The sequence below is a fragment of the Nicotiana sylvestris genome, chromosome 8 (assembly GCF_000393655.2).
Source record: "Nicotiana sylvestris chromosome 8, ASM39365v2, whole genome shotgun sequence".
Lineage (NCBI taxonomy): Eukaryota > Viridiplantae > Streptophyta > Magnoliopsida > Solanales > Solanaceae > Nicotiana > Nicotiana sylvestris.
This window is the reverse complement of record NC_091064.1, coordinates 165,668,379-165,694,729: the sequence shown is the minus strand read 5'-3', so window position 1 is coordinate 165,694,729 and position 26,351 is coordinate 165,668,379. Positions and strand designations below refer to the sequence as shown.

The window sequence follows — 26,351 nt, the reverse complement described above, 5'->3', positions numbered from 1 at the left end:
AATGATTTTTCATGATTTTGAGTGTTGGTACTGGTGTCATCGCATTTCCGATGTTTTTGTCGCAAATGCGACTATCGCAATTGTGAAGCAGCCTCGCATTTGCGAAGCTGAGCTGCTGGCAGGGACTCGCATTTGTGAAGCCTGTTGACTTCGCATTTGCGGACTCAGTATCACATTTGTGATAAAGGCCTAGACTGAGATAGTTCGCTTTTGCGACCAACTGGTCGCTTCTGCGAAGGACCTATGTTCACATTTGCGACCTTTTTGCTCGCATTTGCGAAGGCAACGGAGAATTTCAAAACTTCACTTTTGTGATGAGTTGTTCGCATTTGCGGGATTTGCATTTATGAATCCCATGTCGCAAATGCGACATCTGCAGCATGCATATAACTGAGAATTCCGAGACTTAGCTTCGTTTTGTTATATTTTGAACCGTAACTTCGATAGGAGGCGATTTTGTGAAGGGATTTTCATACCAAATTATTGGGTAAGTATCTCTAATTAATTCTCCATTATATTTCATGATTATATATAAGATTTAACATCAAATTCATTAGAATCTAGGAAAAATTTTGGGGATTTTGTCAAAACCTTGAAAAATAAAAATTTGGGATATGAGAGTTGACTAGGACTCAGATTTGGAAATAAACTACGTATATGGACTCGTGAGGCTATGGGTAATCAAGACCTACCCTTGGACCCGGGTTTTGACCGGGCGGGCTCGGGGGTTGACTTTTTAGAAATTGTATAAAAATCATAGTTTTATTAATTGAAAATATTTTCTCTTGTATTGTGTGATGTATTTAAGTCGTATTTGACTAGACTGAGCTAAGGGGAGGTGAATTTGTAAAGAAAAAAATTAAATTGAGTATTGAGTTATCCGAATTGAGGTAAGTGTCTTGCTTAACTTTGGTGAGGGAATTTTTCCTACTATTTGACATTGATTGCTACATAGAGGGCGATACATATATGAGGTGACGAGCATATATGCATGTGCCATGTTTAATCATGCTCAGTGGTAAATTATGTTATAATTGTGTTTTGTAGAACTACATGACCTTCTTGCTTCATGTTTTACCTGACTCCTAAATCACTAAAATATGGAATTGAATGTTACGAACTAAAGTGTAGTTATTTATAACTTGATTAAAATTGGACGGAATTTTGATAAACATTGATGTATCAAATTCGGACACCATTATGCTTAATCACTAATACATTACTACGGCCAGTATTCTTGAGATACTAGATTTTATGTTTCGTGCTATAGATCATTCTTAAGATTTGTTGAAATACTTGAACAATAAATCCCTTGAGGTATTATTGAACTATTGTTGGCTTGAAAGTCGTGATTGAAGTTTCATTTGGAATATTCATTTAAACACTATCCTTGACGTTATTTATGCTTCCTGCCTTGTTTGTCATTGATATACATATACTTGGTAAGGAAGAGTGTAAAGACGAAAGGTGATGCTGTGCCATTGTACATACATTATCATGTGAGGGAGAGTGTAAAATACGAATGGTGATGTCGTGCCATATTATTTGAGAGTAAAAGCACGAAGGGTGATGTCGTGCCATATTACTGAGAATAAAAGCACGAAGGGTGATGTCGTGCCGTGTTATGTGAGTGTAAAGAACGAAGGGTGATGCCATGCCATATCATTGAGAGTAAAAGCACGAAGGGTGATGTCGCACCATATTATCAGAGTGTAAAGCACGAAGGGTGATGTCGTACTATTTCATTTATATTGTTATGCTTTTATATTATCGCGAGATCATGGCATGGTGGGTGTTTCTGTGCAGGCGAGGATGAGGGACCTATATTAGGTTGTGATATCTGTTTTCCGTGTATACGTTCATGTCTTTACCTTGAGTTGTTAATGTCGTAATTATAGATCTGATGTGATTTGTTGTTGTTGTTGTTATTTCAATGATCTCTATCTCAATTGTTAATGTATTGTTCATACCTTCTATTTGCTTAACTTACAAATACCATGCCAATTTTCTGTTGTTATAATTACACTCATGTCGTATCTATTCTGTTGCACTTTAGTACAAGCCTTCTACCATGCTAGTCATTCATGCCTCTGCTTGTTAACTTGTAAAGATCATGTGTTCTTATATTATTATGCGCGTACCTAAGCCTCCACTATACTAGTTAGTTGAAGTTGATATTCCATGTCTCCTATTTGCTGTCATTATTCATATGCCTTCTGCCTAGTCTATTTATGTTGCCCACATATATATCCTCGTTCATTATTTCTACTTGCGTATTTCCTACTTTGTAATTCTTGTTATCGGTATTTCTGTCATCCGGTTGGTACTGTTATACGTATATTAGGTGAGGATGAGATAAAAATACGAAGGATATTGCCGTGTAATTGACTTGATATCTAAGTACGTTCCTCATGCTACAAAAGTTAACAAGTGATTGTCGTGGTTCATTGGTTTTCATTCTATGGGAAAGGTTGGACGAGGTATTGGAAGTAGCTAAATTGTGATATTTGTTAGCACTCAATTATTGTTTTGTATATTCGTTTCATGTATTCCTTTCTGTTATATCGTAGTATAGTTCTATTGCTGGTTTTTTGTGTAGGTTTTATCAGTTAGTATCTTTTAACTAAAAAGCCTCGTCACTTCTTCGACGAGGTTAGACAAGATACTTACTGGGTACATGGGGTCGGTTGTACTCATATTACACTTCTGCACCTTGCGTGCAGATTTTTGGAGCGGGGCTGCTGGTGATGTCGGGAGATGACTCTGAAGATGTTCGTGCATTCCGGATATACCTGCCACTTGTCCTTATTAGCTTTAGATTCTGCTAATCTGTTTATGTAACTTTCAAATAGATCGTGTATTTATTTGTATCAGCCTTCTAAATTCCAAGTCTTAGAAGCTTATGATTTGTACTACCAATTCTTGGGTTAAATTATAAATGTTCAGATAATTCTTCACTATTTTCCCTATAATCTCATTTGGATTGTATTGACTGTTAGTTGGTTTACCAGCGGATCGAGTTAGGTGCCATCACAACTAGGGATTTTTGGGTCGTGACAAAGGAATGTACAGAACTGACAACTAAGAGCATGCTTGAAAAGTCACTTAAGAATTGGATTTTGGGTGTAATTGCACTGTTTGACATTGTTTGTTTGGCCAAATAATTACGTAGTCAACATGAAACTGGGTGTAATTAAGAGAGTATAATTACACTCTCCAAATTTCAAGGGGAGATAAGAATTATTGGTAATTATACTGTGTAAATACAAGTAATGTAACTTTTCTAAATTTATTTATTTTTCTTTTTTCAACTATATTAATTACTAGTTTTTTATGATGTTTATTTTTCGATGCTCTTATTCTTATTTTTTTTAACCTTCCGACGTGTTAGTTATGGTGTGCTTCCATATAATTTTACAACTTCTCATATTTTGTTTTTTCCTTTTTTTTTTCTTTTTTTTTTCTTAGTTATTAAACACAATTTGGTATACTATCTTTGTTTGCTATTCATTAAGAAAAAATACCTTCTAAGTTATTTATATTTGATTATTTGAAAAGTCCAACAAATCATAGTTGAGACTTTTATTAATTTTTAAGTTAATATATTATTTATTTGAAAGATAGTCAAGATATTAGTTATTAATTTATAATTATTTAATAATTTTATTTTTTTAAAATATAGTTAAATACCTGATTATAAATAATACATAGTATTTCTGATATATGCATGTATTTATCACACATTAATGAGTTAGTACAAAAATTAAATTATTATTATAATTTTAATTAATTAATTTAAGTAATAATATTATTTATCTGGAAGATACTTACTAATTTTAAGATATATTTATTAATTTATAATTATTGAATGTATTTCGACAGGTTAATATGAAAAAAGTTTATTTAACTATATAATTATACTTGTCCAATCAAACATGACGATGAGAATATACTGTAACTACGTTCTAACAAACAAACAGGTTATTGTAATCACTATATTATGTACTCCCTCAGATCCACTCTAATTAATTTTTTTTTTACCTTTTTTTCGTGGTTCATAATATTTGATTTTTTCAAATATCAAGAAGGAATTAAGTACTTCTTTTTTTCAAAGTTGCCCCTGAATTAAAGAACCTAGGAATATTTGCTATATTTTTAATGAACAAATTAAGGCTAATATGGTCAATTTGATTGTTAATTAATGTTAAAAGATGAATTTCTTTATATGTGTGAAAATATCTAAAAATCAATTAAAGTGGATCGAAGAAAATATTAATTACTAGAGTATGTAACTGCTTTCCTAATAATTACACAATCAGATAATTACACAGTGGCTTTCCGAACCGCCCCTAAATGAAAATAGAGAGAGTAATTGATAAGGAACGAGTATATTCATTTTTCATATACGATATCAGGTGGTAGAATTCAGGGGGAAAAAATTACTTTTTTTAAAAATCTAATTAAGCCGTTAGGTGGCGTAGTCCTTTTATATCATCATACAAAAAAATATACAGGGGAGCAGGGGGAACATATACCAAACCCCCTTCAAGGTTTATTCACCAAAAAATCCCTCCAACCAAAAAAAAAAAATTACAAATGTTGGAGTAACTTCTTTCCTACATATACCTTGTGATCTTCCTGTTAGAGCCTTCCCCCAAACATCCTTAATGCTTTCGAAACCATGTCCCATAAATTATTAGTTCTTATTGAGATGAGATTGTATTTATCCTTCTTTGTATTCATTTTGTATTTTGTTAGGAGATAGTTAGTTAGTTGATTAGTTAATACAGTTGGCATGTCACGACCCGGATTTCCCACCCTTGTGAGTCGTGATGGCGCGTACTAATGAGAGCTAGGCAAGCCAACCCTTAACTACCTTTTTCATTAACAAATTACCTTTTTTTTTCAATTACCAACTATAATATGAAAACAGCGGAATTAAATAAATAAGCGAAAGTTAACAATTTTTATAACTCAAGACTACGTCTATTACAACTTTCAAAACCTCAATACCTAAAACCTGGTGTCATAGTGTCACAGACTGTCTAAGAGTCACTACAAACAAGGCCTGAAGAAAATACAATAAACTGTTTCTGAACGAAAGAAAATGAAACAGAGAATAGAGATAGAGGGAGACGCCAGGGCCCGCGAACGCCTGCAGGTCTACCTTGGGTCTCCGGGTGGACTGAAGGAAGCTCTCCAACTACTGTCCATAAGCTGCTCCGGGATCTGCACACAGTGCAGAGTGTAGTATCAGCAAAACCGACCCATGTGCTAGTAAGTGTCTAGCCTAACCTCGGCGAAGTAGTGACGAGGCTAGGACCAGACTACCAAATAAACCTGTGCAATTTATTTATATACAATGGAAAGGAAAATACAGAGATAACTAGTAAATGTAGGAAGGGGAAACATGTTGTGGGGGGGGGGGGAATAATAGTTCTGAATAGAAAGCATCAAGTAAGGAAAGTAACCACATAACTAGAATATCATCAAGAATCAAAACTCAACAATTTGCACGGCATCACCCTTTGTGCTTTTATTCTCGTTCTCACCAAATCAATCATATAATACCAATGTGCACGGCATCACCCTTCGTGCTTTTACTCTCGTCCTTACCAAACAATATTTTATAACAAAAGTGTGCACGGCATCACCCTTCGTGCTTTTACTCTCTTTCCTCACCATATAGTCAATGATAATCGGTACGGAATGGTACATCGTATGACACATCATCACCCTTCGTGCTTTACACTATTTCCTCACAATAGCAAATAATGCACGACATCACCCTTCGTGCTTTAACAATCTTCCTCACCCAAACAACAATCACAAACAAAAGGGCAAGGGAGTAAACAAATAATAATAGAAATTCTGGCAAGGGAAATAATTAACAAAGCAACAAACATCCCGACAAGGGAGCAATTTAATAACTCTTTCTCTTTCTTTCACTTTTACTTCTTAACTCACTTTACCACTTGAGACAACGCTCAAAGGGTTCAATCATTTCATATACTTTCACACTTTGTAATATAACTCGAGCCAATACTCCTCGAAGTTCAAAGGTCACAATTTCTTTCACAAGCTTTTCACAACATATAGAAATCATCACAAGGCATGAAAAACACAACAAAATCAGGATATTCACAATGTAAAGACTCACGGTCATGCTAGACACCAACGTAAAGATACTCGTCACCATGCCTATACGTCGTACTCAACAATTATCACATAGCAAATAAGACTCAATTCTTAATCCCTCAAGCTAAGGTTAGACCAAACACTTACCTCAAATTTCCACGGTTAATTCAATCCTCAATTACCGCTTTTCCTCTCGAATTCGGCTCCAAATCGATTGTATTTATACATAAATGACTTCATAACATCAATAAATGCTATACAATTCGAATCCAATGCCTAATTATAGCTTCCCAAGTATTCTTCCCAAAATCCCAAAAATCGGCACTAGGCCCGCTTGGTCAAAATACGAGGTTCGGACCAAAATTAAATCACCCATTCATCCACGAGCCCGAATATATAATTTGTTTTCAAATCTGAATCCAAAACGAGGTCTAAATCAAGAAAAATCAAAAAGCCCTAACTCTACCCAAATCCCTAATTTTTCTACCCTTAATCATATGTTTTAGGCCTAGAAATTCATTAGATGTTGAGGAAAATGGAAGAAAACGAGTTGGACATTACTTACCCAAGAAGTTTTGGTGAAAACGTGTTTCAAGGATCGTCTTGGAGCTTTGGAGAAGAAGAAGTTTTGTAAAATTTCGAGAAATCCCGTTTGCATTCTGTTTTTGAAACTTAAAATAACTGGGTGATTTAAAGCTGCGCGTTCGCGACAGACCTCTCGCGTTCGCGATGGGTCAGGCCTTTTGGCCTTCTCATTCGCGACAAGGGGCTCGCGATCGCGAAGCTACAACTTCTCGATCCCTCGCGTCCGCGAAGCTACAACTTCTCGATCCCTCGCGTCCGCGTACAAATGAACGCGTTCGCGATGAACAAATTGGGTGGCCCTCCCCTGAACCCTACGCGTTGGCGAATGTAGGGCCGCGTTCGCTAAGGGTTTCCCCCCTCAGCTTCGCGTTCGCATCCCAAAGCTCGCGATGAAGAAACTAGGCACGTGGGATCTTTGCCTTACGCGTTCGCGAGTGGGACCACGCGAACGCGAAGAACAAATTCCTCGTGCACTAACTGCAGAAAACCTGCAATTTTTACAAGGCTAAAACCATTCCGAAACACCTCTGAAACACTCCCGAGCCCTCGGGGCTCCTAACCAAACACATGTACTAACTCAACAACATCATACGAACTTATCCGTGAGATCAAATCACATAAATAACCTCAAAAGCAATGAATCAAACCTTAAAATCAAGAATTTTTCCAAATTTTTTATCAAGTTTCAAATTTAGGATTTCAAGTCCGAAACACGTCAAACGACGTCCAATTTTAACCAAACTTTACAGGAAGGACTTAAAACATATATAAGATTTGTACCGGGCACCGGAACTAAAATACGGGCCCGATACCATCGTTTTCTAATAAAATTTCATTTCCAATTTTCTTAAACATTTTTCAGAAAACAATTTTTACTTAAAAATTCTTCTCTCTGGCTTGGGACCTCGGAATTCGATTCCGGGCATACGTCCACTTCCCATATTTTCCTACTGACCCTCCAGGACCGTCAAATCACCGGTCAAGGTCCGTTTACCCAAAATGTTTACCGAAGTCAAATGTATTCCCTTTAGACTCAAAACTTAGCATTTTTCACAAAATTTCATATTTAAGCTTTCCGGCTACGCGCTCGGACTGTGCATGCAAATCGAGGCGATTCTAAATGAGGTTTTCAAGGCCTTGGAAGCACAGAATGAATAAGAAAACATGTGATGATCCTTTGGGTCGTCACATTCTCCACCTCTAAAACAACCATTCGTCCTCGAACGGACAGAAGAAGGAAGTACCTGAGTCGGGGAATAGATAAGGATAACGGCTCCGCATATCAGACTCAGACTCCCAGGTCGATGCTTCAGGAGGCTGACCTCTCCACTAAACACGAACAGAAGGGAAACTCTTGGATCTCAACTGACGAACCTGCCGGTCTAGAATAACTACCAGCTCCTCCTCATAGGACAAGTCCTTGTCCAACTGGACAGTGCTGAAATCTAACACGTGGGATGGATCGCCGTGATACTTTCGAAGCATGGACACATGGAACACTGGATGCATGGCTGATAAGCTCAGCGGTAATGCAAGTCTATAAGCCACCTCTCCCACTCGATCAAGAATCTCAAACTGACCAATGAACCTAGGGCTAAGCTTGCCATTCATCCCAAATCTCATCACGCCCTTCATAGGCGACACTCGGAGCAATACCCGCTTGCCAACCATAAAAGCCACATCTCGAACCTTACGATCTGCATAGCTCTTTTACCTAGATTGAGCTATATGAAGCCTATCCTGAATGATCCTGACCTTGTCCAAGACCTCCTGAACCAGATCCGTACCCAACAACCGAGCCTCTCCCGACTCAAACCATCCAACCGGAGATTGACACCGCCTACCATATAAAGCCTCACAAGGAGCCATCTGGATACTCGACTGGTAGCTGTTGTCGTAGGCAAACTCTGCTAAAGGCAAGAACTGATCCCACGAACCTCCAAAGTCAATAACACAAGCTCATAGCATATCCTCCAATATCTGAATAGTCCACTCAGACTGCCCGCCCGTTTGAGGATGAAATGTTGTACTCAACTCAACCTGGGTGCCCAACTCTCGCTGAACTGCTCTTCAGAAACGTGAAGTAAACTACATACCTCGGTTCGAAATGATAGATACCGGCACACCATGAAGGTGAACAATCTCCCGGATATAGATCTAAGCTAACCTCTCGGATGAATAGGAGACTGCCACATAAATGAAATGCGCTGACTTGATCAGCCTATCAACAATGACCCAAACTGTGTCGAACTTCTTCCGAGTCAGCGGAAGTCCAGTAACGAAGTCCATAGTGATCCGCTCCCAGTTCCACTCGGGAAGCTCAATCCTCTAAAACAATTCACCAGGCCTCTGATGCTCATACTTAACTTGATGACAATTCAAACACCGAGCCACATGTGCAACAATATCCTTCTTCATTCTACGCCACCAATAATGCTGCCGCAAATCCTGATACATCTTCGCGACGCCCGGATGGATAGAGTACCGTGAACTATGGGCCTCCTATAAAATCAACTCCCGAAGCCCATCCACATTAGGCATACAAACTCGACCCTTCAATCTCAAAACTCCATCAATATCTAAGGTAACCTGCTTGGTACCTCCACACTGCACCGTGTCTCTAAGGACAGACAAATGGGGATCATCAAACTGCCGATCACGGATACGCTCCAATAACGAAGAACGAGCGACCGTGCAAGCTAATACTCGACTAGGCTAAGAAATATCCAACCTCACAAATCGATTGGCCAAAGCCTAAACCTGTGGGCAAAACTAACACCGGTGTCGTAGTCAGAGCTGTCTTGAGCCTCTGAAATCACCTCACACTCATCCGACCATCTGAATTGGGCACCCTTCTGGGTCAACCTGGTCATCAGGGCTGCGATAGATGACAAACCCCCATGAACCGACGATAGTAGCCTGCCAATCCTAAGAAACTCCGAATCTCTGTAGCTGATGCTGGTCTAGGCCAGTTCTTGACTGCCTCAATCTTCTTCGAGTCAACCTGAATACCCTCTGCTAATATGACATGACCCAGGAATGCAACTGAACTCAACCAGAACTCACACTTCGAGAACTTCGCATATAGCTGACTATCCTTCAGAGTCTGAAAAACCACTCTGAGATGCTGCTTGTGCTCTTCCTGGCTGCGGGAATATATCAGAATATCATCAATGAAGACTATCACGAACGACTCCAAATAAGGCCTGAACACTCGGTTCATCAAATCAATAAAAGCTGCTGCGGCATTTGTCAACCTGAATGACATAACCAAGAACTCATAATGCCCGTACCGAGTGCGGAATGCTGTCTTAGGGACATCGGATGCCCTAATCCTCAACTGATGGTAGCCAGATCTCAAGTCAATCTTTGAAAATACCTTGACACCCTGAAGCTGATCGAATAAATCATCAATCCTCGGTAGTGGATACTTATTCTTGATGGTTAACTTGTTCAACTGTCGGTAACCAATGCACATTCTCATCGAACCATCCTTTTTCTTAACGAATAACACTGGCGCACCCCAAGGCGAAACACTGGGTCTAATGAAACCCTTCTCAAGAAAGTCCTGCAACTGCTCCTTCAACTCTTTCAACTCAAGCGGGGCCATATGGTATGGCGGGATAGAAATGGGCTGGGTGCCCGGGGCCAAATCAATGCAAAAGTCAATATCCCTATCGGTTGGCATACCCGACATGTATGAAGGGAAAACATCAGGAAACTCACGAACAACGGGCACAGAATCAATAGAAGGGACCTCAGCACTAGAATCACGAACATATGTCAAATAGGCCAAACACCCCTTCTTGACCATACACCGAGCCTTCACATAAGAAATAACACTACGGGTAGAATGACCAGGTGTCCCTCTCCACTCTAAACGGGGAAAATCCGGTAAGTCTAAGGTCACAGTCTTGGCATGACAGTCCAAGATAGCGTGGTAAGGTGATAACCAGTCCATCCCCAATATAACATCGAAATTGACCATGTCTAGAAGCAATAAATCCACGCGAGTTTCAAGACCCCCAATCACCACAATACAAGAATGATGGACTTGATTGACCATAATCGAATCACCCACCGGTGTAGACACATAAATAGGAATACTCAATGAATCACTAGGCATGACCAGGTACGGTGCAAAATAAGATGACACATACGAATATGTAGACCTTAGATCAAATAGCACTGAAGCATCTCTATCACAAACCAGAATGGTACCTGTAATGAATGCATCTAAAGCCTCAGCCTCGGGCCTAGCTGGAAGGGCGTAACATCGGGGTTGGGCCCTACCACCCTGAACTACCTCTCTGGGACGGCCTGCTGCTGGCTGGCCTCCACCTCTGGCGGCCTGAGCTCCACCTCTAGGACCTCTACCTCCACCTCTAACACCTCTACCCCCACCTCTAACTGGCTGGGCGGGCTGTGGAACACCTAGTGCATATACCATAGCACGAGAACCCTGATGTTGAGAGCTACCCGGTGCTCGAAGGCAAAATCTAGAAATATGACCCGGATCACCACAAGTGTAACAAGCCCTCGGCTGCTGAGACTGCTGGCCCTGTCGACCTGAAGGACCACCTCGGAAACTCTGAAGCAGCAGTGCACTAATGGGAGCTGGTGGTGCACTATAAGGCTGCTGATCAGAATAATGCGTTTGAGAACCACAACCACCTGAAGTACCATGTGAGACCTGGAGAGCTGACTGAAAGGGCCTAGGAGGATGGCCTCTACCATATGAATCTCTACCTCCAGACGAGGTACCACTAAATCTACCTGAATGACGGGGCCTCTTATCCAACCCATGACCACCTCCCTGTAACAGAACCATCTCAACTTTGTGGGCCACATTGGCCGCCTCCTGAAAGGTGATCTCACTCCCGGCCTCCTTGGCCATCTGAACATGAATCAGCTGAATAAGACCATCAATAAACCTCCTCACCCTTTCTCTCTCGGTGGGAAGTATGACAAGTGCATGGCGAGCTAGATCGATGAACCTGGTCTTATACTGGGTGACCGTCATAGAACCCTACTAAAGGCGCTCAAACTGTCTCTGATAGGCCTCTCTTTGAGTAATAGGGAGAAACTTCTCCAGGAACAACACTGTAAACTGATCCCATGTCAAAGATGGCGACCCGGCTGGCCTGGGTAAGCAATAATCCCTCCACCAAGTCTTGGCGGATCCCGACAGACGAAAGGTAGCAAAATCAACTCCATTGGTCTCAATGATCCCATGTTCTGAAGAACCTCATGACAACTATCCAGATAATCCTGGGGATCCTCAATAGATGCACCACTGAATTTAGAAGTGAAGAGCTTGGTAAACCTATCCAGCCTCCACAAATCATCGGCGGACATAGCCGCTCCATCGTCGGTCTGAGCTACTACACCTGGCTGAATTGCTCCAGCTGGCTAAACTACTGGAATCTTAATCTGGGGAGCTACCTGCTCCGAAGTGCGAGTAGCAGGAGTCTGAGCCCCTCTTCCAGATTGAGAAGTGGCTGGTGCTATAAGAAGCAAACCTGCTCGGGTGACACTCTTCATGAGGCCCACTAATCGGACCAGAGCATCCTGAAAAACTGGGGTGGCAATGAACCCCTCTGGGACCTGAGCTGGGCCCACCAGAACTGCTGGGGCCGGAACCTCCTCCTCACAATCAATCTGAGGCTCCGCCACTGGTGCAACTGCTCGGGGCTGAGCTCTGCCCTTACCTCAGCCTCTAGCATGGCCTCGGCCTTGCCCTTTGCCCCTAGTGAATGCTACTGCTGGGGGCTCGGGCTGCTGAGTGGTAGATGAGGAAGCGCGTGTTCTCGCCATCTGCGAAAGAATAGAGTAGAAATCCAATTAGCATTGAGAAATAAGTCCGCACGACAAGAAAGAAGAAATGTGAAATTTTTCCTAACTCTGTAGCCTCTGGGGATAAATACGGACGTCTCCATACCGATCCCTCAGACTCTCCTAAGCTTGTCTGTGAACTGTGAGACCTATGTAACCTAGAGCTCTGATACCAACTTGTCAAGACCCGGATTTCCTACCCTCGGGAGTCATGATGGGGCCTACTAATGAGAGTTAGGCAAGCCAACCCTTAACTACCTTTTTCATTAATAAATTACATTTTTTTTCAATTACCAGCGATAACATGAAAATAGCAGAACTAAATAAATAAGCAGAAGTTGACAATTTTTATAACTCAAGACTACGTCTATTACAACTTTCAAAACCTCAATACCCAAAACCTGGTGTCACAGTGTCACAGACTGTCTAAGAGTCACTACAAACAAGGCCTGAAGAAAATACAATAAACTGTTTCTGAACGAAAGAAAATGAAACAGGGAATAGAGATAGAGGGAGACGCCAGGGCCCGCGAACGCCTGCATGTCTACCTTGGGTCTCCGGGTGGACTGAAGGAAGCCCTCCAACTAATGTCTGTAAGCTGCTCCAGGATTTGCACACAGTGCAGAGTATAGTATCAGCACAACCGACCCCATGTGCTGGTAAGTGTTTAGCCTAACCTCGACGAAGTAGTGATGAGGCTAGGACCAGACTACCAAATAAACCTGTGCAATTTATTTATATACAACGGAAAGGAAAATACAGAGATAACAAGTAAATGTGGGAAGGGGAAACATGCTATGGGGGGAATAACGGTTCCGAATAGAAAGTATCAAGTAAGGAAAGTAACCACATAACTAGAATATCATCAAGAATTAGAACTCAACAATTTGCACGGCATCACCCTTCGTGCTTTTACTCTCATCCTCACCAAATCAATCATATAATAACAATGTGCATGACATCACCCTTCGTGCTTTTACTCTCGTCCTCACCAAAAAATATTTTATAACAAAAGTGTCCACGATATCACCCTTCATGCTTTTACTCTCTTTCCACACCATATAGTCAATGATAATCGGTACGTAATGGTACATCGTACGACATGGCATCATCCTTCGTTCTTTACTCTCTTTCCTCACCATATAGTCAATTATAATCGGTACGGAATGCTACATTGTACGGCACGACATCACCCTTCATGCTTTACACTCTTTCCTCACAATAGCAAACAATGCACAACATCACCCTTCGTGCTTTAACACTCTTCCTCACTTAAACAATAATCACAAACAAAGGGGCAAGGGAGTAAACAAATAATAATAGAAATCCCGGCAAGAGAAATTTAATAACTCTTTCTCTTTCTTTCACTTTTACTTCTTAACTCACTTTACCACTTGAGCCAATGCTCCAAAGGGTCCAATCATTTTATATAGTTTCACACTTTGTAATATAACTCGAGCCAATACTCCTCGAAGTTCAAAGGTCACAATTTCTTTCACAAGCTTTTCACAACATATAGAAATCATCACAAGGCATGAAAAACACAACAAAATTAGGATATTTACAATGTAAAGACTCATGTTCATGCTAGACACCAACGTATAGATACTCATCACCATGCCTATACGTCGTACTCAACAATTACCCCATAGCAAATAGGACTCAATTCCTAATCCATCAAGCTAAGATTAGACCAAACACTTACCTCAAACTTCCACGACTAATTCAATCCTCAATTACCGCTTTTTCTCTCGAATTCGGCTCCAAATCAATTGTATCTATACACAAATGACTTCATAACATCAATAAATACTAAACAATTCGAATCCAATGTCTAATTATAGCTTCCCAAGTATTCTACCCAAAATCCCAAAAATTGACCCCGGGCCCACTTGGTCAAAACATGAGGTTCGGACTAAAATCAAATCACCCATTCATCGATGAGCCCGAATATATAATTTATTTTCAAATCTGACCCCAAAATGAGGTCTAAATCAAGAAAAATCGAAAAGCCCTAACTCTACCCAAATCCCTAATTTTTCTACCCTTAATCATATGTTTTAGGCCTAGAAATTCATTAGATGTTGAGGAAAATGGAAGAAAACGAGTTGGACATTACTTACCCAAGAGGTTTTGGTGAAAAAGTGCTTCAAGGATCGTCTTGGAGCTTTGGAGAAGAAGAAGTTTTGTAAAATTTTGAGAAATCCCATTTGCATTCTGTTTTTAAAACTTAAAATAACTGGGCGATTTAAAGCTACGCGTTCGCGACAGACCTCTCGTGTTCGTGATGGGTCAGGCCTTTTGGCCTTCGCGTTTGCGTCAAGGGGCTCGCGATCGCGAAGCTACAGCTTCTCGAGCCCTCGCGTCCGCGTGCAAACGAATGCATTCGCGATGAACAAATTGGGTGGCCCTCCCCTGAACCCTACACGTTCGCGAATGTAGGGCCGCGTTCGCGAAGGGTTTCCCCCCTCAGCTTCGCGTTCGCGTCCCAAAGCTTGCGTTCATGATGATGAAACTGGGAACCTGTGATCTTTGCCTTACACTTTCGCGAGTGGGACCACGCGAACGCGAAGAACAAATTCCCTGTGCACTGACTGCAGAAAACCTGCAACTTTTACAAGACTAAAACCATTCCGAAACACTCCCGAGCCCTCGGGGCTCCTAACCAAACATATGTACTAACTCAACAACATCATACGAACTTATCCGTGTGATTAACTCGCCTAAATAATCTCAAAAACAATGAATCAAACCTCAAAATCAAGAATTTTTCCAAAAACTTCATCAAGTTTCAAATTTAGGATTTCAAGTCTGAAACACGTCAAACGACGTCCAATTTTAACCAAAATTTACAGGAAGGACTTAAAACATATATAAGACCTGTACCGAGCACCAGAACAAAAATACGAGCCCGATACCATCGTTTTCTAATCAAATTTCATTTCCAATTTTCTTAAACATTTTTAGAAAATAATTTTTACTTGAAAATTTATTTCTCGGGCTTAGGACCTCGAAATTCGATTCCGGGCGTACGTCCACATCCCATATTTTCCTACGGACCCTCCGGAACCGTCAAATTACAGGTCCGGGTCCATTTACCCGAAATGTTAATCGAAGTCAAATTTATTCCCTTTAGACTCAAAACTTAGCATTTTTCACAAAATTTCATATTTAAGCTTTTTGGCTACGCGCCCGGACTGTGCACCCAAATCGAGGTGACTCTAAATGAGGTTTTCAAGGCCTAGGAAGTACAGAATGGATAAGAAAACCGGCGATGACCCTTTGGGTCGTCACATGGCAGTAATTAGTGGTTAAGATGCACAGTTGTCAATCATGTGTACATATAGTGCTGTACAGTTCTCATTTTCTGTTAAGCTTCATTCTTCAAACAAAAGAGCTCTTCTTCTGCTCTCGTCTTTCTCTTCTTTTCAGAAGCTTCGAGATTCAGCCATTGGAGCTGAAGTTGAGCTTCACTGAGCTCATTCTAATTGCAGTGTTATCATGGTATCAGAGCGAGGTTAATCCTCCTAAAATCGCGAGGTTAATCCTCATCACATCTTCTCTTTCATTTACTGATTCTCTCTTCCCTTTCCCTTTTCTGTTTTTGACCTAATATGATCGATTTGCCCTAAATTTGATCAATTTTTCGATTTTGGTTAACCTACCACGTAGAGATCTAAGATTTTTGGTTCCGATCATTTTTGCCCTATCAAATTCAACTAATTCAGTACTCTAATGGCTGTCACTGATCAACAAGATGCGAATTTTGCTAATACGAGTGTCGCGATACCTCCGAGCACGGGAATTGATCCAAGTGATCCTCTGAATCTGCGCCCATCTGATAATCCTGGTGCAATGCATGTGTCTATCCCATTTGATGGGATAGGGTATAGATCCTGGAAACATAGTGTTCTTCGTAGATTATCCATAAAGAACAAATTAGGCTTTGTCAGTGGGGAATACAAACAACCAAATCCACAATCCCCAAACTATAGGCAGTGGGAACGATGTGGCAACATGGTAACTTTGTGGATTCTAAACTCTCTTTCCAAAGAGATTGCGGATAGTGTGGAATATGTGAGTGATGCTGTTGAATTATGGAAGGAGCTGGAGGATCGCGAACAAACCAATGGAGCTAGATTGTATCAAGTTCAGAAAGAAATCGATGATCTCTCTCAATGAGTCCTTGACATCATTGACTATTATACTAAGCTGATAAAGTTGTGGGAAGAATTAAATACTCTGAACAAAAGGACTCGGTGTAGTTGTGTTTGTAGTTGTGGGGCAAAGGAAAGCATGTACAAGGCTGAACAAGATAGAAGATTGATACAGTTTCTCATGGGACTCAATGAAGTGCATACTGTAGTTCGAGGAAGTATCCTTATGATAAATCTACTGCCCATAATGGCCCAAGCCTTTTCTTTACTTGTCCAGGATGAAAAGCAAAGGGAAATTAAACCAAATAATCAATTTTCAATTGAGTCCACCTCTTTGAATGTGAACAATGCAGGATCGAGTCCTTTTAGAACCAATTTCTCACCAAGCTACAATTACTCTGGAAATAATAGAGGTCGTCCTATGTGTGATTTTTGCAAGAGGCCAGGCCATACTTGGGATAAGTGTTACAAATTACATGGTTATCCGAAAAATGGACAGAACTCTGCACGATATTCTCAGAGTACTTAGAACTCCAATCAAAATTTTAGACCCAACAGAGGAAAGAGGATGGTAGAAAATGTGCAAGGAGTGCCAGTTGATGCAATGACAAGCAATCTTGATGAGTGTGATACCCAAGATGAGAATCAGAATGTAAACCTGACTAAGGAGCAATATGGACAACTTGTTAACCTGCTTCAACATTTCCAACTTGGCAATGATAGAGAGAACTCTAACAACTCAAATCCTACCAATGCTGTGAACTTTGCAGGTATTGTTGTTTGCACATCTTCTATTGATTTTGATAAACTATCTTATAGATGCTTTGAATCAAAGATTGACACATGGATACTAGATTCAGGAGCCTCAAACCACATCACCTTTAACAAATCCCTATCGTCTGACATTGTAACCTTGCTTTATACCCTTTTAGTTGTTTTACCAAATGGCTATAAAGTAAAGGTGACAGAAATTGGAAATGTAAAACTTGCACCTGAGGTCACTCGGTATAAAGTTCTCCACATTCCTTTATTTAAATTCAACCTTATTTCTGTATATTGGTTAAGTAAACACCTAAGAGGTATGACTTCTTTCATTGACAATACTTGTCTTCTGTAGGCCCCTTCACTGAAGAGGCCTCTAGAGATTGGTAAAGTCAATGATGGGTTGTACCTGCTGTGCTCTCATTGTCTAAGAAATAAAAGTCTGACTAGCAAAGTTGTTGTTTGTTCTTCTACTCATTCTTATGATGTAAATAGTCATTTCTTGAACGACCTACATCCTCATGCATCTGTAAATAGGTCACCCTTGAGACATCAATGTCCAATTGTAAATAATCCATCTCTGAATAATAAGACTCATTGTTCTGTCTCCAACTCCTGCATATTTCAAGCCAATGATGTTAACCTTCTATGGCATAACAGGCTAGGACATGTACCTTTTGTGAAAATGAGGGGAATAACTTCTATACCAGTTTCTTTATCTTCTAGACAACTTTTTAATTGTTCAATTTGCCCTATGGCTAGACAGGGTAGGCTTCCCTTTCCCCAAAGGACAAGCACTTCAAACAAAATTTTTGAACTCTTACATGTGGATCTGTGGGGCCCTTACCATGAGTGTACACATGACAAGTAAAAATACTTTATTACTATGGTTGCTGATTTTAGTAGGTCCACTTGGACTCACCTGTTAACATGTAAAAGCAATGCCCTCCAGACTATCAAAGTCTTTGTTTCCTTAGTTGAAAACTAATTTAAGACCTCCATCAAGTCCATAAGGTCTGATAATGGACTGGAATTTGTTTACACTGAAGCTGCATTGTTCTTTCAATCAAAAGGGATCATTCACCAAAAGAGTTGCCCATATACCCCCAATAGAATGGGGTAGTAGAGAGGAAACACATATACCTTCTTGAAACAGCCAGGGCCTTATTATTTCAGTCCAAATTGCCTTTGAAGTACTGGGGGGAATGTATTCTGACAGCAACCTACATCATAAATAGACTGTCTACCACCTATCTCAAAAATAAGTCTCCTTTTGAAGTATTGTACAATAGGAAACCAGATTACTCTCAATTGAGAAGCTTTGGTTGCCTATGTTTCCCAACAATACCGAAGATCTATAGAGATAAGTTTGAACCGAGGACAACACCACATGTCTTTATGGGCTATCCCTTTGGCACAAAAGGTTACAAAGTGCTGAGTTTAGCTACCAAAAGAATCCACATTTCCAGAGATGTAGTGTTTCATGAATTTGTTTTCCCCTTCACTTTCAGTTTCAAATCTTCCTCCTTTCCTTCAACTCTTCATTCACTTCCTCTCAGTACCACGGTTGATACCAACACAGAGCCATTCTCAGAAGGAACTATGAGTGATCAAAGGAATGCATGCAATACACCCAATGTTATGTCACCTTCCCCTAATGCCTCTTCTCCCTCTGATCATTTACACTTTTCACCTGCACCTGTCACTGCAGACTCATCACCAATGCAGAATACCTCCATCCCACACATCTACAATTCACCTTCAACATAGCACACACCTGGCCCAACTCCACTTTTGAAAAGGTCACTAAGAGAACATAAAACACCTGCATACCTGAAAGATTACATATATTCTGTGCATCAACCTGCCTTACATAAATAAACAGCTGCACTTCAACATTCTGACTTCTCTCTGAATGCACTATTTTCAAAACATCACTATATTTCTGCTAATACTCTAGTTCATAATAGTCAATCTTTGGTAAGTAGCATATGCAATGATAGTGAACCTTCTTCTTTAGAGGAGGCTTCCATCAATCCTGCTTAGCAAGAAGCTATGGTTCAGGAATTTGAAGCTCTTTATGCCAACAACACATGAGACCTAGTATCACTACCTCTTGGGAAGAAGGCAATTGGATGCAGGTGGGTTTACAAAGTGAAATAGAACCATTGAAAGATTTAAAGCTAGGTTTGTAGTGAAAGGCTACACATTGTTGATACCCAATTTTCTCCTGTATTTTTTATATGCAAAATACCTTTCAAATAGAATGTATATGCATATATAAGTAAACCCCAGGGCTACATTTTTTTCTTAATTTTTCAAAGATTTTTAAATCAATTTACTGCCCTATTTTATCAAGAAAAACCCAATAATTATCCCAAAATTATTATTTTTGGTGATTCATTTATTGGAGTCTCATGTTTATATTAAAATATAGCTAATGTATTTTTTACACATTTTTTTACAAATTTATTTGGTATTTTAAAGGATAGAATTGCATGATTGCAATATTAGCCTTTTTTTAGGGTTTAAATTCGTTTCATATTCATAAAATGAGATTTTATATTTTTAAATTGATAATTATGTATTATAAATCATTTTTATGCTTTTAATTTATTTCCAGAAATTAATTTATTATTTCTTTTAATTTTTAAAAGGGAAAAACTAGCTATTTAAATAATAGCCAATCCGTTTCAATTTTAGCCTAAAATCTGACCCCTAATTGGACCCCAATTTCAGCCCAATTTTAGTTAAAACCCGACCCAAGCCTAATCCTAAAACTACCCGACCCAACCCGGATCAAATCTTGGCCGTTGATCAATTTTGATCAACGGTCTAGATCCGCCCTTACCTTTCTTAACCGAACGACCCCCCCAATACCCCTCGCATTCCTCACCCGTCTCTATCTCTCCACTTCTGATTCTCTCTAGAACCTTCCCTCCCCTCTCCTCTCCGATGAGTTCTGTTCATCTCCTCCGGCCACCTTCTAACCTAAGTCTATGGTGGTCTCACCACCCACCAAGCCACCTATGGCTCCTCAGGTTTGGTTAACTGAAACTTCATGACTCGATCACGAAGATTTGGGTCCAGACCTCTGTTGATTCAAGCTTTACGGCCCTGCTCCGGCAAGTTATGTCTGTTTTAAGCCTGGTTACGACTCCTTCTGTTTAGATCCAAGCCTTTCTCACCGTTTGGGTTCCTCTAAAAACCCCAGCTTTGAGGTTTTTCTGAACTCTTTAGATCTATTCCAAATCTATGCTTTCCATAAATTTTTAAACGATTTTCTGGTTTTTCTTTCAAAAAACTACTTTTGAAACCATCTGTTTTTCCGATCTAGGGTTTTTCTAAAATATTTAGATGTTTCTCTGATTTTCTCTTTCTTTTGTGTGTTTCTTCTACTATATTTTCCTCTACTGTGATTCTCGTATGTTTCTTCTACTGTATTTTCCTCTACTGTGATTCTTGTGTGTTTCTTCTACTGTATGTTCCTCTACTGTGTTCTTGAGTGTGTCTTATTAAGTTTCCTACACTGTGTTCTAGTTAAGTTTCTTCTAATATGTCTTAATGTGTTTCTCCTACTATTCTTATCAGTTTCTCCAGTATGTGTCGTATTAGTTTCTTCTACCATGTTTTCTTTGAACTCTTCTGCTATGTTTCGTATGCTACTCTTCTGCCATGTTTCTCATAAGTTTATATTGCTGAAAGGAACATGTTAAAGGTTTCAGTTCTTTTCTGAGACCTCTGAACTTGTTCCGACTCAATTACTTGTCCTCTCATCTCAGTACTCGATTGATGGTAGAAACCCTAGAATTTGGGGTTCGTCCTAGTTTGGAAACCATTGTCTATGTGATTTGCCTGAACTGGTTTTATTTCAAAAACCCTAAACTCTTTCAGACCAGTTTTGAGTCTCTGAACTGAGTTTGAAATCCTTGTTTTTATATGATTCTGACTTTTGCTTTACCCTGGATCTTTTTGCTACTTCTCTTCTACATTGCTAACCTATGTGACAACCATGCACCTGTAGCCCATTATCTACTGATTTTGCAATGATACGACATCTTCTTTCAGCTTAACATATCTATATGCTCTTTATATGTGATGAACTTCCCTCTAAAATGGCTTTCAAATCTTGATTAGTTTCAGACTTCTTTCTTAATAGGTCTGATTGATTTCTTTCCATTGTTTGCTGATTTCCCTGTGATTCGACTTAAGTTAAAACGTTTCTCAGCTTTTTTGACTTGGTTCATTCATAGACCAATAATTACAAAATCTCTGACTCTGGATTTACTGGCTACTAATTGATTTTCTTACCTTATTTGTACAACTGTGTATTTCAAAATTCTGTCCCTTAAATAACTTTTCATGTATTTGCCCCTAATTGCATGCTTTGGACAAAAGGTTTATTGGACTTCTTCCCTTAAGTAGTTTTCCCGTTTGAATCTGAATTTCTTAATTAAAGGAAGTCTCGTGTGATTGATTCTTAATTGATAATCAGTTCCTTAACTGTTTCCTAGCCTTATTTCTGCCTAATTTTCACACTATAAATGCACGACTCTTTCACAAACACACCATCACTCATTCACAATCTTTCTGAACTCACATTCATACACAATAGTATTCTCTCTTGTTTGCACTGTGGCCTATTTACAAGACCTACTGCTTTTCTCTACTTGTTTTTTTGAAACTGGTATGTCCCGATTTAAGCTTTAGCACTACAATAATGTGTTTATTTACTACTTTTATATCCATGTCTACTTACTGTTTCTGTAATTGAATTAGCATGCTGATTTCTTTCCACCTGCTCCTATTATGAATCCCAAAACCCCTGCCCCCTATGTGTTTGAGCTATGGTTTAAGGCATGACAATATTCAAATTATTGTCCATGAACTAAACTTGATCCCTCGGGATCCTAGCCTCTAATAATTTATTCTAGTAGGCTTCTAGGTGTATCAGCACTCTCCATTACTGGGTATACCCACAGCCTGCCTAGTCTTTTCAACTTCCCTATTCCCCCTGTACCCCTATGTGTAATTATTTGTAGCTGTTTCCTTTTCCCTTTCCCCCTTTCAGAATTCTGTTTCTGCACCTGCACACTCTCTTAGTCCTTAAGTTCTGCCCCCTCTTGTGAGCCTTGCCTTGGGACATTGAGCTCTCTCAGAACTTGGAGACTTGATGGCTGGCCTTTTTGCACTGCACTTGTCATAATCTGATAATGTATTTGGGTGTGAGCATTGCCAGGAGTCCCCTTTGAGGCTCTTAGGGAACTTTGACACATCCAAATGGGAGAAAGGCTTCAGATCATGATCTCTTGGAGTTGGTTTACCTCATATTTTAGAAATGAAGCCAAAATCAGGCTCTCCTTGGTTGTACTTTTCAATTTTCTGATGTATTCTTTTACTTTTTTTTTCTGGGCTGTAATAATTTATAATAATTTCTTAGGGATGGCTAGTGAAAAAAGGAGGGGTAACTATGTATGCTAAGGGGTATATATCCTGCCTATAGGTATTTTTGAAATTCTGCATTCTCACATAGATATCCTGCCTATAGGTATTTTTGAAATTCTGCATTCTCACATAGATATCCTGCCTATAGGTATTCTGATAGATGCCATGTCTATAAGTATTTCTGAACTCTGCATGCTCTCATATAGAAATCATGCCCATAAGTACCTGAAAATCTGAATTCTGCATATGTATATAGAGAAATATGCCTATATGTCCTTCTAAATCCCGTATATCCATTCTTCATCTAGCAATCATGTTCATAGGTCTTAAACAAAAATTCAGCATCTAGATATCATGTCTATAAGGCTTCTAGATTCTTTACCATGTCTATAAAAGGTTTTAAAATCGACAACGCATAGAAAACATGTCTATAGGAATTATTAATCGAATCTGAATTGCTTCATTCACTTATAAGGCTAAAACCAGTAATAACGACATGTCATCATCTGTAGAACTTATAACCCTTTTGCTAAAAACTTGTCTTTCTTTAATAATCTAGCAATCTTTCTTAACCAGTACGCATTCAGTTTATTTCAATGCTTTCTGAATTCATTAGACACCATGTTTATAGGATCCTTGTCCAACACTTAGGCAAGCTTTAGGGTGAAAATTACAAATAGAATCTGTTTTTATTAATTACAACCAGCGGGCAGGCCTGATTCAGGTTTCTTATCTGAATTATGTAATAAATCAGTCTGCCTCAGCTTTTAAGTTCTTAATCAGACCCTAAACAGTATGTGTAAGTCATTATAACTACGTGCTTCTTTGATTGAAGGAGGTATATCTGAGACTTTTTTACTTGTTATGTGCTCCTCCCCAACTTGCTATTAATGTTTTTGTATGTCGCCTTAGAATTCTGCCTTTGAAACTACAAATAAGCCTAATATCCCTCACTTTTAGGATTAGTAGTCTTAAATACCTCTAGAACTGATAGGATTGGGACAGGTAATAGCATTCAATAAGTAAACGAGACCATTCTGCGCTTTAATACCTTAATGGGGTGGGAAAGGGTAGATATAGATATGATGATCACGCGATAACATCACGTGTATCCCCTCACTGAGGAGTGATTACCGGATATTGTGTGGGGTGATCCATATTATTAATACACCTAGGACTCCCCTTTCCCTTTGTTTCTTTGTTTCTTCTGAAGATTTCAAACTCTTTTTAAAGAAAAATCAGCTTTCTTTTAGTTCTTTCCAACTTTATTTGTTTATAAACCCTTATGTGAAAATCCCCTCTTATTTGAAGCTTTATTTGTTTACATATCATTTGAACCTAAGTTCATAACAATAGTCTGGCCGGGAACCACACTAGTGGATCCTGAGGGGTGTCTAACACCTTCCCCTTGGGATAATTTTAAGCCCTTACCCTATCTCTGGTTACTCAAATCAAACCCTCTTGGTGTCCTAATGCACCTTAATCATTAGGTGGCGACTCTTCAAATTCAAACACTATTCCCAAAAGGGAATGAGTTGTCCTCCTAAATGTCACAAACCCGATTTCGCTCGAGAAAAAGGGGGCGCGACAGCGTGGCGACTCTGTTGGGGAATTCTTAGGCTTTTATCATTTCAGACTATTATTGTGAATTTATGCTTCTTTATGCGCAATTATCTGTTTATTTCTTTCAAGCATTCAATTTTTCTTTTCGATTGCAAAACTGACTTGTCTTTTTGTTTCTTTCCCTTATTACTTTTCTTTATCGCTTTCCTTTACTACAGCTTTAAATTATGAAAAACTGTTGTATTTACTGGTTTCCTAACGTGCAAAGACGTGACAAACTGCTTTATTGTTTCATAATCATGCTCAACATCATATTCCACTCGTGCAAAATAAAATACCATAGCAACGCTTATAATGAGTGGTTGCGCTCTTCCGATATTATCACCCCTTTAAATCCGGAAAAGGCATATTTGCGGTGAAACCAGTCAATCAACGGTGTAGTCGATGGTTCCGTGCCTTTCCCCCTTGAGTTGTCCGCTCAAGGGTACCGGTCTAAAACCCTATAGAAACCTTACTCTATTTAACTGTGCATGCATCATGGTCAAACCTAGCCGAGTCATTTATGTTATCCGCATAATGACTCTTTAAGATAGCCTTGTCCAAAGTTCATTGGGTTTTTCTAAAACCCAAACGGACATCACCACGTTCTGTGCATTTGTTTGGAGAACTAAATTCTTCATGCTAATTGTTGATATTAAATAGTCGAGTTCGGTGGGGGTATGGACTTAACCCTTTTTGTTTTGCAGAAAATGAAGAATGAGGTCCCCAGCTTCGGTATGGTTAGCACGCCCTTACTTTTGCTAGACTGGTGGAGGAGTCTTCCATCAAATGACCAAATCATTGAGTGGAAAGTGAGGGCCGCCAAAGCTAGCGAAAAGTTGAAATATCTATAATACAGTCTGCTGGAATTGGAAGGAAAAGGGAGGAAGAGAGTCGCTGACTGCCAGAACGCTGAGGGAAACGAAGGAGCACCTGGCAAAGGCATTTTTACTGGTGAACCTACGCGAGCTGGAGGATTTGATCAATGAGAGCATTCAACCTGATGAAGGTCCTTCTGGGACCAAGTAGATAGGAGTTTATCTTTTTGCTTTATGAAATGTAATAAGGCCAATGGCCATTAGTGATTTTTATTTCCTGTTTGTTTAGTGTCGATTTAGGATTCGTCTATTTTTTATCAACAAAATGAGGCATTTAGCATCCTAAGTTCTCCAAATCAATTTGTCGCTAGGCCTACCTCGGGCACAAAGAGGTTCCCAAATAGGACACGATTTACATTCTTGCACTATGTGTTTAAATATCGCAACATTTTCTTATAATCCTCACTGACTTGTTACCTTTTTGTTTTTACTTTTTGTTTATTTATTCCCCTTCCCAAAGGTTAGTTCGTGTACTCTGGCAATATCATCTTATTCAACGAGATCAAGGGGCCCTCCACCCACTCCTCCTCTTAGTCTTATCAGAAACAAGAACAAAGGGAAGATGGAAGATTCGAACAAAAAGGAAAACTCAATTGAACGGGTAGAGGTCACTCATGGTACTCAGGTTTCCAAAGAAGGTGCATCCCAGCTTGAACAAAAGCTGCTGAATTTCAAGAAAAACTTGATCAGGTTCGGAATCTGGTGAATCAGTCATTTTCCTCACCACTCCCGACATTAATTTCCCGAATGCTCAGAACCCCACACCTCCACAAAATATCCCAAAGTCACGAAACCATCCCACTCCTCACCACCACTGCAACACTTGCCACACCTCCAACAATACTCCACTACTCATCCCAGAACTTTTGAACTCCACAAATGACCCCTTTCACACCCATCATAACCACCCCATCTATGTGGAGACTATGCCACACTCCCCCCAACCCAT

The 26,351-nt window shown here is 39.6% G+C and overlaps 1 protein-coding gene across 1 annotated transcript; it reads left to right on the top strand.

The window, feature by feature from the left end:
* Window positions 1-16,293: 16,293 nt before the first annotated feature.
* LOC104220159 (uncharacterized) lies at window positions 16,294-16,740 on the top strand. The gene has a single exon (XM_009770980.1). The coding sequence runs from the start codon at window positions 16,294-16,296 to the stop codon at window positions 16,738-16,740; it is 447 nt and encodes a 148-aa protein (XP_009769282.1).
* The last annotated feature ends 9,611 nt before the right edge of the window (window positions 16,741-26,351 follow it).

Coding starts and splice junctions, on each gene's coding strand:
- LOC104220159 (XM_009770980.1), top strand. CDS start 16,294: ATGGCTGTCACTGATCAACAAGATGCGAATTTTGCTAATACGAGTGTC.